Raw genomic sequence first — 17,357 nt, forward strand, 5'->3', positions numbered from 1 at the left:
CTAGACCTCCCTGCTGGAGCGTGAGGCAGGGCCTCTGGCCCTTGACTGAGGCGGGGGCGCCAGCTCTGTTTTCTGGCCTTTGCAGTGCTGGCACCAGGCTGACTCCCGGGACCTCTTTCTAACCCAGTAGAAAGACCACGGTGCAGTGACTTCCAGTTTCCTCCTTTTTGTCCACTTGCATTGGCCTTGCGTCTGGTCCCCAGTGGCCCACAGGCTGACTCTGCCCTCACGGCACAGAAGGTCCCCTTAGGACGTGCTGAGAAACCCTACTGAGAAACCTTACTGAGGTTGAGAGTCTCAGCGCCTCCTCACACAAGTCACAGAGGGGCTGCCACTGCGCTGACCATCTGTGCCTAACCCAGGGCGTTTCTTGTTCTCTCTGTAGGGGCCAGGGGCTCCCCCGGGATGGACGGCTTCGAAGGCATGCTCGGCCTCAAGGGCAGACCCGGGCTCCCGGGAATCAAAGGAGAGGCAGGGTTTTTCGGCATTCCGGGGCTGAAGGGCCTGGCTGGTGAGCCGGGTGTGAAAGGTATGTCCCCTCTCAGCCAGACTAAGATTCACTTTCAGCAGGGCCGACACTGCTCAGAACAGTGTCCCAGGAACCCACACAGTAGACACCATTACAGAAGAAACTAGCTCCAGGGACTTGATCCTGGCCACGGCGCACTGGCCGTGGAATAAGGGAGTGCCCCGAGCCGAAGGACACTTGAGAACCAGGCTGACCCAGCTTTAAGAACCAAAACATCCTGAGAAATGCACCCCGGGCATGTTCTGAAGGGCAGGAAGCACCTTTGGTGAAAGAAGGACACGGCAGTCCAGGTGGAGAGGTCCACTCCATGCAGAGTCGGTGACCCCCAGGAGGGAGCCTGGACCACGCCCCGGGCCCACCCCAGTGGGGAGACGGTGACCCCCAGGAGCGAGGCTGAACCAAGCCCCAGGCCCACCCCGTGGGAGGCGCGCATTGAGGAAGAGTGTTCCCAACAAGCTGTGTTTCCATGACGTTTGTTCAGACACCCTTGTTCTGAAAGTGTCATCACCGTCGTTAAAATTACTGAGTTATTATTAACAAGCGTGGACGGGGATGCAAAGACCTGGAGCCTCAGACCCCACTGGGGGAATCCTCACCTGGTGCGGCCAGGCTGGTGAAGCTGGTGGTGCCTTAGAAAGACAGAGATACCTGGCAAATCTTCCCGGTGTGCACTCCTGGATGAGAGCTGAGAACAGGTCCACACAGAAACTCGTGCACAAATTTCACGGCAGAATGCTTCACACAGTAGCCCCAGCCAGAAACACCTCTGACAACCACCACAGATAAAGAAAACGTGGCCTAGCCGTATGGAGGAATGCTATTCACCTGCGAAGAAGATTAGGCTCAGACACATACTGCGACACCGCGGATGCAACTTGAAAACACTGTGCCAATCACCTGCTTCCGTGTGTTGAAATGTCCAGAACAGGCTGATCCACAGAGACAGGAAGGGAGTCAGTGGTTTCAGTTGCTGAGAGAGGGGAGACAGAGGCGGGGACCGCTTGTGGGTGCAGAGTTCTCTGGGGGGGTGGAGATGTTCTGAAGTCAGTGGTGGTGGGGAGGATAGGGTTTCCCATCACCTGGGTCCCCAGCTCACAGTCTCAGGGGAGCCTTGCCACCCGGGGCTCAACCCAGCAGGACCCAGGCTCTGCAGAAAGGAAGGCCAACGCAGCCGAGTGGCCTTTCCGACGTGGGTGCTAATGCCTGCCTCGGAGGTCCAGGCGGTGACCTCATTCTATTCCCTTCCAGGCAGCCGAGGAGACCCTGGACCCCCAGGACCGCCCCCCATCATCCTGCCCGGAATGAAAGACATCAAAGGAGAGAAGGGAGACGAAGGCCCCATGGGACTGAAAGGATACCTGGGCCTGAAAGGTGAGACCCCACCCAACCTTGGAGCTGGCGGCCTGGGGTCCCCTGCTTGCCTGGCCCCGATCTGTCTGAGGGCACAGCAGGGGTGCCCCTGTGCCCACATCCATGCTTTGCAGCCCTCCCGACACCTTAGGTCTGCCCGAGGGGCTGGAGCGGTTCCCGGAGGCGGGGGAGCAGAGTAGGGTCCCCAGCACGTCACGCCCCTCTTCCTGCAGGCCTTCCCGGAATGCCAGGCATCCCTGGGCTGTCAGGAATCCCGGGGCTGCCCGGGAGACCTGGCCACATCAAAGGAGTCAAAGGAGACACTGGCGTCCCCGGCGTGCCCGGCTCCCCGGGGTTCCCTGGCGTGCCCGGCTCCCCCGGAGTCATGGGGTTCCAGGGCTTCACAGGCAGTAGGGTAAGTAGACACCTCCTGGGAGCACCTCTCCCCAAGGCCTGCTGGCCCGAGCACTGCGGTCCACAGCGTGGGGCTGACATCTCACTTAGGAGCTGAGAGCCTCTGGGAAAATCTCTGCGCCTCTCAAACGTGGGGAGATAACGGGGCCCGCCTCGCAGGGCTGCTCTGAGGCTGCAGTGGGCTCCTGAGTCGGGGTCCGGCACATTCGCCCGGGTCAGCCTGGCGGAGGGCAGGGTGCAGTCCTGATTGTGCCCACTGCCGTCACTGTGTTACTGACGTTATTAATTGCAATAAAACCGCCGCTGTTGGGGCTTCTCTGACGGTCCCACGGTGCAGACTCCACCTTGCCCTGCAGGGGCTGCGGGTTTGATCCCTGGTCGGGGAACCAAGACCCCACACGCCACGCAGGGTACGGCCAAAAAGAAAACCGCTGTTGCCACTACTTTGCAGTTTAGTAAGAACAAGTGTGTGGACCATCTGCTGTTACTATATTACACTGGAAAACTTGGGGACTTTTCTACAAAATGATGGCATAAAAACACCTTGAGAACTGGTTTTAGCACAATAGCTGGGTATGCTCACCCTTCAAAACTGCAGACCTCGTGAACAGCCTGTGAGATGGTTTCCTGTTTGACTTTGCTCCAGGGTGACAAGGGTGCTCCCGGGAGAGCAGGCCTCTTCGGCGAGGTTGGCGAAACCGGTGACTTCGGTGAGTGTTGCTGGGAAAAAAACAGGCCACCCCCGATCCAGAGCACCCTGGGCAGCGTGGGGACGGTGGGCCCACAGGTGCTCTTAGTCATTTAGAAGCAAATCATTCGTATTCAGATTGTAGCACCATAGAAGTTACAAAAGTAACCTCAGGAGCCCTGACCTCAGCCATCTTTTTCGTACCTGACAGGCGACATCGGAGACACGATAGATCTGCCCGGGAGCCCTGGCCTGAAGGGGGAGCGGGGCACCACCGGAATACCAGGTACCCGAGCCGTCCGCCTTCCCCATGCTCCACAGCCCTGCCCCTCCTTGGCAGTCACCGTAAGCAGGCTTGCGCACCATGCCATTACCTACGGAGCCCACGGACCACGTTGTAGGGATGGTCTGAGGTCTCCAAGCCCAACATGCAAGGAGTGGGATTTTTTATTACATTGAGTGTGAGGACGTCAGGAAGCCTGTATCTCCCTGAAAGGGAAGATGGCGAGAAGCAGCGCTTGGTGGTGGGAGTAGCTGCAGCTGCTAAAGTGTACCGCCTGAGCCTGGGCTCCTGGGATGGTGATGCACAAAGCAGATGATGCAATGGCCAGAGGCCCTGCAAGCAGTGAAGGGTCTAGAGGAAAAGGAAGTGGGAGTCAGACCCCTCTCCTGAGTGAGACAACAAGGAAGGCACCCCCCCCCCCCAGCCTATGGACGTCAGGGGGTGTCACGCCCCCTCTGTAAGCATCCCTGAAGTTCAAGGTCAGAATTCCTGCCGGTGGTCACATCCCAAGGGACTTGGGCTAGATGCTTCTTCCTGGGTTTCTATCTCAGGAGACACCCCCCGATCCCCGGCCAAGTGCTCCTAGGAATGCTCAGAGTGAAGGAGTCTGTTCGCGTGATTGACCAACAAAGAGGGTGCTGAGCTGGTTCTTTAATGAGAATGAGCTTCAGGATGGGAAGGGGTGGTCTGTCTAGCTGGGGTCAGATCCTAAGGGACACTTAGAGCCAGGCAGCCCCACCTCCGCGCTCCTCTGGACTCTTGTGGACCCATCTTTCGGCCTCCCGATGCTCTCGTCCCAGACACGGGATGCCTCAGGCTGGCTGGATCTCCCATCCGAAAGGATTAATCAGCGTCCCAGAAACACCAAAATGTGTGGCCCAGAATCTAAGTCTGCCAATGAGCAGCTTTGCCCAAGGAGTTCATTTAAAGGGCAGATTTCAGGTGTGATCCCGACCTGAGAGGCTCAAACATCTCCTGCTTGACTAACTCCCCAGATTCCCCAGCACTGCACACATCAGCAGGCTCTCAGATGAGGGATCCGCCGCTCAGATGAGAGATCTGATGCTCAGATGAGGGATCTACTAAGATGAGGGATCCACTGCTCAGATGAGGGATTTGCCTCTCAGATGAGCCATCTGCTGCCACCCACCAAGGCACCAAACCCTGTGGCTCAGAGCACCACGGCAGCTGTACGCTGACCATTTCCGAGGCCAGGAATTCAGGAACAGGGTGGGTCTCATGAGACTCTATCACGAGGTCGGCAGGGCCGCCTCACCTGAAGGCTGGACTGGGCTGGACGATCCGGGGCCAGGGTGGTCTTGGCAGGAGGGCCTCTCCGGGGCTGCTCAGTGTCCTCACAACGAGGCAGCTGGCTTCCTGCAGAGCGGAGACAGAGAGCAGAGGCGCATGTGTGGCCTGGGCTCGAGGCGGCACCCTGTCCTGTCCACGGCGTCCTGGCCTCACAAAGCTGTGCAGCCCAAAGGCACAGCGCGGGGCGGGGTATCAGGCTGAGGGGGCGCCGCGGGCCGAGGGAGGCACGCAGCGGGATCTGCATCCCCACGCACAAGGGGAGCACCCACGGGGAGGCAGCGTCCTTTTCCAGGCACCCCCGACCCCACAAGCCTCAACCCTCACCCCCGACCCCACGGGCGTTTACCTGCACCCTGACCCCACGGGCCTTTACCCGCACCCCTGATCCCACGAGACTTTACCAGGCGCCCCTGAACTCCACACACCTTAAGCCCCAACTGCACGGCAACTGTAGTTTGATCGTTCCAAGCAGCGCATCTGTGGTTCCAGGTCAAAAGGGATTCCTCGGCGAGAGAGGCACTGAGGGTGATGTCGGCTTTCCGGGGATCACCGGCCTGGCTGGAGTCCAGGGACCCCCTGGATTCCAAGGGCAAAAAGGTAAGGTGCGGCGGTCACAGCACCCTCCTGGTACGCTGAGCCTGTGGTCTCCGAGGGCCCAGAACAAGGCTGGCCGGTTCTGCCTATCCACTCGTCCCCTGCAGTCACAGCCAGCAGCTGCCCCCGCGCGTCCATCCCCACATGCACACAGCCCGGCTGTGCAGGACCCGCGGCACTGACGGCCGTGTCTGTGTGTCCGTCTGTCTCTCTGTACGTGCCCAGACAGCTCCTGTGACGGCCCCCTTTTGGCGTCTGAGTTGCAGAGTTTGTCAGAGGGCCCGAGTTACGAGAGCAAATTCCTTTTGTGTTTTTCCTTGCTGCTGTTGTGCTCGCTGTTGCCCAGCATTCGTGACCACAGGGAGGCTGGCCCGCGCAGGGTCTCTGGGCTCTGCCCAGGCTCCCGTGTGGACCCGAGAACGAGCACGTGCACACACGAGCTCCTCTGTTGGCCAGGCTGTGCTCACACCAGCAAGGCCACGTGGAGGGGATGCTGGTCCTTGCCCGCCTAGCCCCTTAGCTGGAGGCCAGGAGGCCTCGGGGCGCCTGCGTCCCCCCTGAAGGATGTGTCTGTCCCCCAGGCTTTCCAGGACTCACAGGGCTCCAGGGGCCTCAGGGAGACCCGGGACGGGCCGGAGCGCCCGGCATCAAAGGAGACTCTGGCTGGCCGGGGAACCCAGGCTTACCAGGTAAGACGAGCCCCCTTCCCAGACACCATGCTTGCGGAGAGGTGTTTCCTCCCCAGAAGGCTAAGTACAAACCTGCTGGGAGGCCTCAGGGTGACCCTCAGTCAGCACCCAGGCAGTGCCGGCGTGGGGCTAGCAGCAAGGGTGCCCATGGGACCGGGACCCGTGTTGCCCTTGAAGGGCCTGGGGGCTCCAAGGCCTGGCCTGGACAGCCCTGCTCAGGGGACACGCCCTCGGCCGCTCGCATGTCCAGTTCGGGGGGCGCACCCTGACCCCCCATTCACTGCCCCCATCACAAGAGGAGCTGTGGCCTGGGTCCCACGTCCTGCTGTAGAGAGGCTGATCTCAGAAATCCGGGGGGATAGGTGCAGTGCCAGGCCACGGCTTCCTGGCACAGCTTTCACACACAGTGACCCGCGTGTCGGAAAGAAACACCACAGCTGCCCAGCCCCCACCCTGGCAGTGAAGAGCCTGTGAAAAGATTCCAGGAAGACAGCTTTCAAGCTAATGTTTCTCTCGGGTGACGTGGGAGGGACTGACTGACACGTCCCAGTATTTGCTGAGCTGCTTCCTGGTGGTCCCCCCTTTGAACACACCAGGGGCTCCCGTGGGGGCTCAGATGGTAAAGAATCCGCCTGCAATGTGGGAGACCCAGGTTCCATCCCTGGGTGGGGAAGATCCCCTGGAGAAGAGCATGGCAGCCCTCTACAGTATTCTCGCCTAGAGAATTCCATGGATGGAGGAGCCTGGTGGGCTGCAAGTCCACGGGGTCGCAAAGAGCTGGACACGGCTGAGCGACCGACCCTGAACACGCTGGGTGGACGACCCTCCCACAGCAAATTGAAGCATCTGGCTGCATTGGGGGGTCTTTCTCTGCTCTCCCGAGAACTAACCCTGAGGCTCCCCCACAGGTCTGCCCGGCCTCCGAGGCATTAGCGGATTGCACGGTTTGCCAGGCAACAAAGGCTTCCCCGGATCCCCAGGTAGGGAGGCCCGAGGCCACGCCCAGCAGTGGGGGGCCCCTGGGGGGCCATCGGGGACTTGGGGTGGTAGGGGGCTCAGAGAGCTGGACGGCCTGTCCCTGAGGCTGCGGGGACTTGGTCCCGCCAGCTGCTGCACAGACCAGGTGGCTTACACAGCAGCGGGGCTCCTCACAGCTCTGAGCCTGGAGGTCCGGGGTGGGGGCTGCCGGCGCGGGGGATCCGGGCGAGGACCGTGTTCTCGGCTCTTCTCTGTCCTGACGCTGTGGAGACAAGCCCTTGGGTGTCTCTTCTTGTCGGGGGCCCACCCTAGGGGCCTCCTCTAACCCTGATCACCTCTCCAAGGGCCTCCACCAGATCCCACCACATGGGGCCTTAGGAGTCAACACGTGGGTTTGGGTTCGGACAAGACAATTGCATTCACAGCGGTGGTTGGTGTACAGGGGGTGGGCGGGGGCTGCCTGAAGGAGACACAGCCCATCGTCTCCGAAAGCCAGGGACTGAGGTTCGCACGGCTCCCGCTTCTGTGACCTCCAAGCACCATCGCGTGCGGCTCTGTTCCTCGGGGAATGGAATCCCCTTTCTGCTTGAAGCCTCCTTTTTATGCTTGGATGTGCAAAACTCTCGGCCGCTTCCCAGACGTTTCTTTAATTTTAGTTCCTTTCATCTTAAATCTTAGTGCTCGGTCATCACTTCATTTTTAAAATGTATTCCCTGGACTAGTGATACTTGTAAAGTGTACGATTAATATATCTTTTTTTAAACTTTTATGGTTTTCTTTTCAGATCATAAAAGTTACTTATGTTGAGCGGAGAAAAGTTTTTAAAAAGTACATGCAAACAAAAGAGGAACGAATCTCGCATAGTCCTACGGCTGCTTTCAGACTGCCGTCTTTATAGCGGTTTGATGTAGCCAGGTGTGTCCGTGGTGAATTTGGGTGTGCACCACTGTATATACAGTCGCACACACTCATCTTTCAATTAAGGTTTCAATTCCAGTTTAAACACCCAGGTTATGTTGCTCTTTCCTGCCACCCACTGCTTTGAGCTCCTGATGTGTGAGCAGAGCAGGTTTTAAACACTGCTTCCCTGTCACGCCTCGGACGTAGCATCCGGAGCCCCAGCCAGGAGCCTGGGGACCCTGGGCAGGTCCCAGCTCAGGACCGTCTGCATCTTGGGATCTGAACCTTTTCTGAGGGGCCTCAGAGATCCCCCTATGAAGTGAAAGGCTCGGCTTCGATACCCAGGGTCCCTTCTGAGTCTGGGCTCGGGGGCATCGAGGCTGCTAGGAGGCAGAGGTCTCCACGCTGTCATGGGCTGCTCTTGTTTCCGAGTCTCCCCTTCCTCTCGTGAGAACGGACTCTGCCTGGTCCTAAGACACTGATGTCATCTGTTCACCCGGCTGCAGGTGCAGACGTCCACGGGGACCCCGGATTCCCAGGCCCTGCTGGGGACAAGGGTGACCCAGGGGAGGCCAACACCCTTCCAGGCCCCACAGGAGCCCCAGGACAGAAGGGCGAGCGTGGAGCCCCAGGTGAGGCCCGCACCCCAGCATCACCGTCTGCACCCCCAGAACCCACCGTGGTGCCCGTGAGTCTGAGAGATGAGCGGTCGGAGCAGGCCAGGTGCTGACTTCTCTGGGGAGAGTTCCCTGTTGCAAACCTCCCATTGGTGTTCCACGGTTCATATACCCCATCGCAATCTTATTCCATCGGGGTTAACTGTTGACTGCCCCGCCCTTGGAGGAAGGATAAGATCAGGCTGCATCCCTGTGGGGCCCCCAGGGCAGCAGGTGAGGGGCCCCACCCGCCACGTGTGCACAGGGGTGCTGGGGAGATGACTGAGCGAGGGCATTGCAGCCGAGCCCTGCCCATGTGCTGGCCTGGAGTGCAGCAGGAGCAGGCCAGGGAGAGGTGGTCTCAGCTGCTGAGAACGAGACCCCCACCCAGCCCGGCCGCCAGCCACCAGGCTGGACCTAAACTGACAGGGGGCGTGGGGACTCGACTACATCCGGCATCTCGAGCGGAGGGCTCCCAGCTGTGCGGCGTCACCCAGCGGGCTTTGTTTTCTGACACCTGGGCCCTCCTTGCCCCCCGCCCTGCCCCAGCCCCGGCTCAGCCCAGTGTCTCATCCGAGGCAGCCTGGAGCCAGGCGCTGCCTGTCGAGCCAGCAAGGGTGCGGGACCTGACAGGTCATCACACCTGGGCCTCCAAGACCTGGGCCTGAGAGCTGGTGCTCAGGTCAGAATTACCCCTGAAACTAGAACCATCGGCCCCTCAAAGGGGAAGGCAGGCCCTGAGGAGGCCAGTGACACCGACTTCCGATGGGTGGGGGGGTGGGTATCCCAGAGACCCCATCATCTGATTCTCCCCTGGGCCTGTGACGTCCCCTCCACTTGCACTAAGCAGAAACCCCAGTATCCGCTGGTACCCGAGCCCCGGCCTTGATCTGAACCCCAGTATCCGCTGGTACCCAAGCCCCAGCCTTGATCTGAACCCCAGAATCCCCTGGTACCCAAGCCCCGGCCTTGAATCTGAACCCCAGAATCCCCTGGTACCCAAGCCCCAGCCTTGATCTGAACCCCAGAATCCCCTGGTACCCAAGCCCCGGCCTTGAATCTGAACCCCAGAATCCCCTGGTACCCGAGCCCCAGCCTTGATCTGAACCCCAGTATCCGCTAGTACCCGAGCCCCAGCCTTGATCTGAACCCCAGAATCCTCTGGTACCCGAGCCCCGGCCTTGATCTGAACCCCAGAATCCCCTGGTACCCAAGCCCCGGCCTTGATCTGAAGGCAGGGGGAGGAGGGGGGCCAGCCGGAGGGCCCGCACCGTGAATCCAAGGGGCTGCTGGGGCTCAGGCGGCCCCACTCGGGGCTGGGGTCCAGGCCCAGTTCAGCAGCACGGACACCTGCCCCATAGCTCAGCCCCGGGACGGTCCCATCACACAGGGTTTCCTCCAGGAGGCACGTCTCAGTCTTCCTGAAACTCTGGACCACGCTTCAGTGTGAAGTCTGGGGGCCAGTCGAAACAGCCAGGTCGCCCTCAAAAAGCACAGACAGGCAGAAAAGGCCCTAGACAGACATTAGGGGAGCCCCCCTCCTGCTTATCCAGGAGCCCCGTGGGGCTGCCTGGGGCCACCAGTGAACCCCAGTGAGGAGGTGAGATGCCAGTTCAGCTGCTTGGGCCAGGAGGATGGACCCACCCAGGATGCTGGACGTCCAGCTGGAGCCCGGGATCCTGGGGGGCGGCTCGGGGAGGACAGGAGTGGCCGCGCCACCCGCTTTGGGTCCTCCCAGCACGGGTGCTCGCTGGGCCCCCAGGGCTACTCTCGGCCGATGCCCACCAGGTGGGGCCGGGCATCCCCCTCAGGTGGTCCCGGCAGCTGGCCCCTGAGCAGGAGGTGTGCTGGAGAGGGCAGCCTTGCAGCAGAAGCAGGGCCACGGGCCCCGCAGGCAGTGGGAGAGGGCTGGCGGGCGTGTGGGCAAGAGCCTGCTGTGGGCATGGAGAGGGGGTAACCCAGGATGGAGAGCTGGGCGCTGGCTCTGATGAACTTCCGTTTCCCTCCCAGGGGAGCGAGGCCCAATCGGGAGTCCTGGACTTCAGGGCTTTCCAGGCATCACCCCTCCCTCCAACATCTCTGGGTCACCGGGAGACATCGGCGCACCCGGGATATTCGGCCTGGAAGGTGAGCGGGGCTCACACCCTGTGGGGCCAGAACCTCTGGGCATAGAAGCCTGGTCACTGCAGGCAGGGGACACCTCCGATTCCCCCTTGAGGACGTGATTCTGAGGGAGACAGGCCAGGCAGGAAGGAAGGCCCGGGAGGGTTCCCTAGAGGAATCGATGGGCTTTCCCAGGTAAAGCAGTGGTAAGGAACCCACCTGTCAATACAGAGATAGACGCAGGTTGGATCCCTGGGTCAGGAAGATTCCTAGAGCAGGAAGTGGCAACCCACTCCAGTATTCCCACCTGGAGAATCCCGTGGATGGAGGAGCTGGTGGGCTAGAGTCCACGGGGTTGCAGAGTCAGACACGACTGAGCACCGAGGAGCCAAGTTATAGCGTCAGAACGTGGATGCCAGGGGCCAGGGCTGGGGCGTGGGGAGGAGCGTGTTCAGTGAGGACAGAGCTTCAGCTGGAAGATGAGCGCGTGCAGGGAAGGGCGGTGGTGACAGCTGCAGGCCTCCGCACGGGTGCACTCCAAGGTGGTTTAAATGGTAGACTTACCTTAGCATATTTTAGCACAATGAAAAGCAAAGCTAGCCCCCCAGGGTTACACACTTGCAGAAGCCCATCCCCCAGGGGTGACCTTGCCTTTGAGTGCTCACTTGCCTCTCTTCCCGACTGACGCCGGCAGGTTATCGAGGGCCCCCGGGGCCGCCCGGGCCTGCAGCTCTTCCCGGAAGCAAAGGTGATGAGGGGAGTCCAGGAACGCCCGGAAACCCCGGGATTAAAGGATGGGTCGGCGACCCTGGGCCCCAGGGCCGGCCTGGCGTGTTCGGGCTCCCAGGAGAAAAAGGTAACATGGGTGGTGTCCCGGGAGGAGGGAGGCTTCTCTCCGGGACGCTGGTCAGAGATGGTTGGAGATCCCCCTGCACCAGGCCCGCGTATTCTCAATGCCCTGCTTGTCCTGAAGGGCCCAAAGGGGAGCCAGGATTCATGGGCAACATAGGCCCCACCGGGAGCCCAGGCGACCGAGGCCCCAGGGGACCCAAAGGAGACCGCGGACTCCCAGGTGAGTGGGTCTCGGGGGGACACCTCGAGGTCACCGGGGCGTGGGGGACAGGGGTGCTGGAGGGGCTGTCTCTGCAGAGCAAGGCGGCTCCGGGAGGCTGGAGAGGGGTCCACGCCTGAGTCAAGATCAGAGCGGTGGTTCTCACGCCTCGCCTGACCTTTCTCCTCCCTTCCAGGTGCCCCTGGTGCCGTGGGGGCTCCAGGCATCGCAGGAATCCCCCAGAGGATCGCGGTCGAGCGGGGCCCAGTGGGTCCACAGGGCAGGAGAGGCCCCCCAGGGGCTCAGGGGGAGATGGGGCCGCAGGGTCCCCCCGGAGAACCAGGTGGGAGCCCGGCTGGGGGTCGCTGGGCAGGGGCTGGGGGGCTCTACCGGCTCTGTTTCCGCCTGTCTCTGCCCTCGGCACTCACCCGTGTCCCGCGGCCCTGCAGGTTTCCGCGGGGTGCAGGGCAAGGCCGGGCCCCAGGGACGAGGCGGCGTGTCAGCCGTTCCCGGATTCCGTGGAGACCAGGGGCCTGTGGGGCTGCAGGGACCGGTGGGCTTTGAAGGTGAGTGATGGGCAGGGGGCAGGGAGGTGCCTCAGCTCCACCGTGGGGCTGACAGGTGGACCACGGAGCTCAGGGAGGGGTCAGATGAGCCCCGAGATGAGCAGCGATGAGGGGCTGCCCCCGAGTCCAGCTCCCGAGTTATCAGGGCTCACCCCATGACCCCTGCCCCCGGTAGAGCACGTGGCATGGGGTCCCCGGCACAGGCTGGCCTCCTTCCTTCCCCTGAGGCATCAGGAGGTGGCTCAGAGAAGGGAGCAGGAGACGTACTCTGAGAGACAGGATTCCTGAGCTCTCGAGAGCTGACAATACACTACAAGTGGCCGATCACATCACAGGCACCGCTGTGAAGCCTTTTATCGTCGACTTCTAAACATTATCTGCATGTATACAGGATGGGATGGGCCAGAAGTAATAGCCATTCATGCAAAAAGAAAAAGTCCTGGGATTGGCTGTAACTCACGTGCACTCGGGCTGAGCCAGTGACGTGAGTGTGGTGCACGGGAGAGCGGCTGCGTGGTCGGTCACACCCAGACCCCAGCAACTGTCCACATCACGCCGCTCGAGCAGGAGAGCCTGTGACGCGCGGGGAGGCACCACCTGAGACACGCATGGTGGGCGCTGGGGAGGGGCGTCGGGGCGAGGGGGCGGATCGGCCGTTCTGCAGTGTCGGGAAGAATTGGAGCCCTGAGTGGACACGTGGGGAGTCGGGTTTCTAACCCCAGGAATGGCCGCTCCCCGAAGGTCGAGCAGGGAGCCCTGCAGCCTGGCATAGACGACGCGGGCAGGGATGGTCCGCAGCGCCCCTGGGCCCCTGCACGCTGACAGACGCTTCAGTTCCCACTCGGAAGGAGGTGCCCGGGGGTCGGCTCATGGGGCCTCTGAGTCCACGGTCCCCTGTCTAGCCCCTTCATGATAGCCATTCCACGTTCCTGAACAGGGAGGGGGGACTAAGTGAGGGTAAGTCCTCGCCAGGAGGCTTTCAGTCCCCAAGGGCAGAGCCACTGACCCAGCCTTGGGGACCTGAATGTCACCGTGCGCGCCGCCAGCACGTGGGCTGCGGTCCGAGCGGCAGCTGCAAGGCAGCCTCTCTGTCTCGCGCAGGGGAGCCGGGCCGCCCCGGAAGCCCCGGCCTGCCCGGCATGCCTGGCCGAAGCATCAGCATCGGGTACCTCCTGGTGAAGCACAGCCAGACCGAGAAGGAGCCCATGTGCCCTGTCGGCATGAACAAGCTCTGGAGCGGGTACAGCCTGCTCTACTTCGAGGGCCAGGAGAAGGCCCACAACCAGGACCTGGGTAGGTACCGCCCGCCAGCCGGCCAGCCCCACCGCGGGTGGCAGGACTCAGCGGCCACAGTCACTTCCTGAGTCCTCGGAAGGCACCCAGATGCTCCAAACCCAGGGTCGGGACGTGGGCACTGCCCTGTGTCCAGGGCCCTCTGTAAGGGCAGGGTGGAAGCGCCAGTGGAAGCCCCCCAGGGGATCGGAGAGCCCGAGCTTGCCCCCTACCCCGCCTCGTGCACGCTGAGCTCTTCCGGTGGCGGGGGCGTGGCCAGGCCCTGAGCGGGCGGGGCACCCGGGACCCCTCCTCCCCGCACACTCAGCCACCTCCCTCCGCAGGGCTGGCGGGCTCCTGCCTGGCACGGTTCAGCACCATGCCCTTCCTGTACTGCAACCCCGGCGACATCTGCTACTATGCCAGCCGTAACGACAAGTCCTACTGGCTGTCCACCACCGCCCCTCTCCCCATGATGCCCGTGGCCGAGGAGGACATCCGGCCCTACATCAGCCGCTGCTCCGTGTGCGAGGCCCCGGCCGTTGCCATCGCAGTCCACAGCCAAGACGTCTCCATTCCCCACTGCCCAGCCGGGTGGCGCAGCTTGTGGATCGGATACTCCTTCCTCATGGTACGTGCTGCGCACCTGCTGTGACTCGGGAGCACGGACCCAGGTCAAAGTCGAGGTCCTCTCCCCCACCGCCTTGTGGCCGTTTTAAGACTGATCGGGGCAGTTGTTCAGGTTGGGCACTGCACAAAGGCAGCTGGCCCAGGGAATGCACGAGCCTGCACGTTGCTAATCCAGCCGTGTTTGGCCTGGGGCTGCCCCATCCAGGTGGGGCACAGTAGGTTGCCACCAGGCCTTTTCACAAGCCTAATGATGACAATTTGGCTATCGCGACAGCATTCCTTACAATTTGCCTGTTTACTCCGCTACCACAGGGAGAAAGGAAAGTCCAGAGGGGAGGCTGGGTCTTGGGTTCCATTTGTATTTATTATGACTGTTGTAACTCCCATTGTATTGACAGGATACCCAACATGTTAAACACTTCATAAACTATGTCAATCACATTATATATATATATATATATATTTATAAATTTGACTTCCCTGGTGGCTCAGACGGTTAAGCGTCTGTCTACAATGTGGGAGACCCGGGTTCAATCCCTGGGTCGGGAAGATCCCCTGGAGAAGGAAATGGCAACCCACTCCAGTACTATTGCCTGGAAAATCCCATGGACAGAGGAGCCTGATAGGCTAGAGTCCGTGGGGTCGCAAAGAGTCAGACATGACTGAGTGACTTCACTTTATTATACATTGTTTGCTAATCTTGTCAAAACAATAGGGAAAAAACCCTGGAATCTAGGAAAGGAAGGAAAAGGTAAACAAGAGTTGATTTTTTTTTAACATTTTTAAGGGATTACTGCTGCAGTCATTTGAAGCAACAGGATCACTAGGTTCTGTGCAGGGACAGGCAACGTTCTACCTTGAGGGACTCCTCCTGTCGGGGGACCTGGGGACAGATGGAGCAGCCCCCGTTTGCCCCTGGGGCACAGAGGAGGAAGCGCTGGACCCTCTATGTTTTAACTCCCATCATGAAATGAGAAAGGAGCATCTTTGTCATGGGAATGCTTGCACTGTATCCTGAAAGTCAGACAGCTCTTATGAGCATTACATCGTGAGCCGTGTCAGAGGAGGGAGAAGCACACGGGTGCTGGTGCTCAGGATCCCCCAGCGGTGCAGGAGACATAAGAGACGCCAGGTCAACCCCTGGGTTGGGAAAATCCCATGGAGAAGGGAGTGGTAACTCATTCCAGTGCTGTGGCCTGGAGAATCCCATGGACAGAAGAGCCTGGCAGGCTACAGTCCACGGGTTCACATAGGATCAGGCTTCTCCTGTCCTTCATCATCTCCCAGAGCTCACTCAAACTCATGTCCATTGAGTCGGTGATGCCATCCAACCATCTCATCCTCTGTCGTCCCCTTCTCCTCTTGCCCTCAATCTTTCCCAGCATCAGGGTCTTTTCCAGTGTGTAGGCTCTTCACATCAGGTGGCCAAAGGACTGGAGCTTCAGCATCAGTCCTTCCAATGAGTATTCAGGGTTGATCTCGTTTGGGATGGACTGGTTTGATCTCCTTGCAGTCCAAGAGGCTCTCGAGAGCCTTCTCCAGCGCCACAGTTGGAAAGCATCGGTCACACACACATACACACACTATTTTCCACGATGGTTTATCACAGAATATTGTACAAAGTTCCCTGTGCTCTACAGTAGGACCTTGTTTTATTTTTCCTTGGAAGAAAAAAACAAGCTAACGTGTTGGCATCTCTTCCGCCCGCTCCCCCCGCGCAGCACACGGCCGCCGGTGATGAAGGAGGCGGCCAGTCGCTGGTGTCGCCGGGCAGCTGCCTGGAGGACTTCCGCGCCACGCCCTTCATCGAGTGCAACGGGGCCCGCGGCACGTGCCACTACTACGCCAACAAGTACAGCTTCTGGCTGACCACCATCCCGGAGCAGAACTTCCAGGGCACGCCCTCTGCCGACACGCTCAAGGCCGGCCTCATCCGCACGCACATCAGCCGCTGCCAGGTGTGCATGAAGAACCTGTGAGCGCCGGCCGGCCGGGCACGCCCGCCGGGCACGCCCCTTCCCCAGGCCGCGCGCTGTCCGGGGCCACTTTGGTGCTTATTCTTAACTTATTACCTCAGGACGCCGACCCCTAAATTGACTGCATTTTTTTTCTTTAAAAAACAAACCAAAAAGAGAAAAAGGTTACCAAAGGAATTCAGCACCAGCATTTGGACAAGATAGGCCCTTGTCCCCCGCAGGCGCTGCCTGCGCCCTGCAGGTCTGCAGGACACCCTGCCCCCCCAGCATGGGAGGCCCTTCGCCTCCCGCTCAGGCCGTCCAGGACCGCTCCGCGCTCGGTGTCGCTGACGTCCTGCGACGCCCCATGTACTCACCGCGCTCTCAGCCACCGCTGTTCACCCATTTTCTGAACTCACTTAAGGGGGGTGTGGACGGATGAGGCAGCTCAGCCCGCGGGCCCCGGGGGGTGGGCCGGCCCGGCTCTCTGAGCCCCAGGATGCCGCACTCCGCCGGTGACGGGAAGGCTCCTCGTCCCCCGGGAGGGCCGACTGCACCTCCTCGTGTCCGAAAAGCCGCTGCTGTTGGCGCCCCGGCGGCACGCTTCCCACCACGTCCTTCCAGACCTTCGCGCCACCCGCGGCGAGCCGGCAGGCTCCGTGCGGCCGGCAGAGACGCCCCCGCCGCCCCGGGCTGGCCTGAAGATCCACACCCCGCGTTCTGTGCGCTGAACTGTACCGCTGTGACTACTGCTGCCTCTGTAACCAGCCCAGAATAAAAGTTACTTTCCAACATTTTTATACCCCACGTTGTTGTCTGCCTGATTTTCTCAAGTTCGGAGGGCACGACATTTGCGCTGAACCCCAAACCCTGCATCCCAGCCCAGCTCCACAATGCGCTGCTGCTTTTTCCGGGTTTCAGCCGACTGAACCGAAGCCTGTGGTATCCTCATTGGTTTCTCAGGGAACTGTATTTGTGCTTACAGTGTGGTGATGTTTACAGAAAACACTCTCAACCTGCGCTCACAGGGGTTAGGAGGGAGGTGCCTCTAAACAGACTTCCAAAGTCATTCAGCCCGCCCTGGCGTAACGTCCCAAGTCAAATCCCGTAAATCAAATCTCCAAGACACATTTCTGGCTTCAGTTTCTCCAGAACCTGGCTGACGCCTGGGCATCCAGCTCACAGGGCTTATTTTTACGCTTCAGAACTCAGTGGCACGTTAGACCTCCTCTGAGAACAATGCATACAGTCACAAAGTAAGCATTCCAGTGATGATGTTATTTAAACGCGATCAGCCCCTGGCTGGCCTGCTTTCCGCAGCGCCACCCGAGCCAAGGACTGTGTGCTGGGGGGTTAGGCGAGGACGGGACTCTGGGCGGGGGGCCGGG

General features: G+C 60.6%; 1 protein-coding gene across 2 annotated transcripts in view; it reads left to right on the plus strand.

The window, feature by feature from the left end:
- The window catches only part of COL4A2 (collagen type IV alpha 2 chain), a 157,970-nt gene extending 141,194 nt beyond the window's left edge, over nucleotides 1–16,776 (plus strand). For both annotated transcript variants that reach the window (XM_027973787.2, XM_027973788.3), the window contains 17 exons: nucleotides 386–529; nucleotides 1,778–1,900; nucleotides 2,113–2,294; nucleotides 2,940–3,003; nucleotides 3,193–3,267; nucleotides 5,065–5,172; nucleotides 5,751–5,858; nucleotides 6,767–6,838; nucleotides 8,243–8,368; nucleotides 10,403–10,519; nucleotides 11,190–11,351; nucleotides 11,469–11,567; nucleotides 11,743–11,889; nucleotides 11,996–12,112; nucleotides 13,214–13,405; nucleotides 13,729–14,015; nucleotides 15,736–16,776. In XM_027973787.2, coding sequence (XP_027829588.1) covers nucleotides 386–529; nucleotides 1,778–1,900; nucleotides 2,113–2,294; nucleotides 2,940–3,003; nucleotides 3,193–3,267; nucleotides 5,065–5,172; nucleotides 5,751–5,858; nucleotides 6,767–6,838; nucleotides 8,243–8,368; nucleotides 10,403–10,519; nucleotides 11,190–11,351; nucleotides 11,469–11,567; nucleotides 11,743–11,889; nucleotides 11,996–12,112; nucleotides 13,214–13,405; nucleotides 13,729–14,015; nucleotides 15,736–15,993 — 2,381 coding nt within the window. In that variant the 3' untranslated portion in view covers nucleotides 15,994–16,776. The remainder of the gene's footprint in view (nucleotides 1–385; nucleotides 530–1,777; nucleotides 1,901–2,112; nucleotides 2,295–2,939; nucleotides 3,004–3,192; nucleotides 3,268–5,064; nucleotides 5,173–5,750; nucleotides 5,859–6,766; nucleotides 6,839–8,242; nucleotides 8,369–10,402; nucleotides 10,520–11,189; nucleotides 11,352–11,468; nucleotides 11,568–11,742; nucleotides 11,890–11,995; nucleotides 12,113–13,213; nucleotides 13,406–13,728; nucleotides 14,016–15,735) is intronic.
- Nucleotides 16,777–17,357: the final 581 nt, after the last annotated feature.

The sequence above is a fragment of the Ovis aries genome, chromosome 10 (genome assembly GCF_016772045.2).
Source record: "Ovis aries strain OAR_USU_Benz2616 breed Rambouillet chromosome 10, ARS-UI_Ramb_v3.0, whole genome shotgun sequence".
In the NCBI taxonomy this organism is placed as follows: domain Eukaryota; kingdom Metazoa; phylum Chordata; class Mammalia; order Artiodactyla; family Bovidae; genus Ovis; species Ovis aries.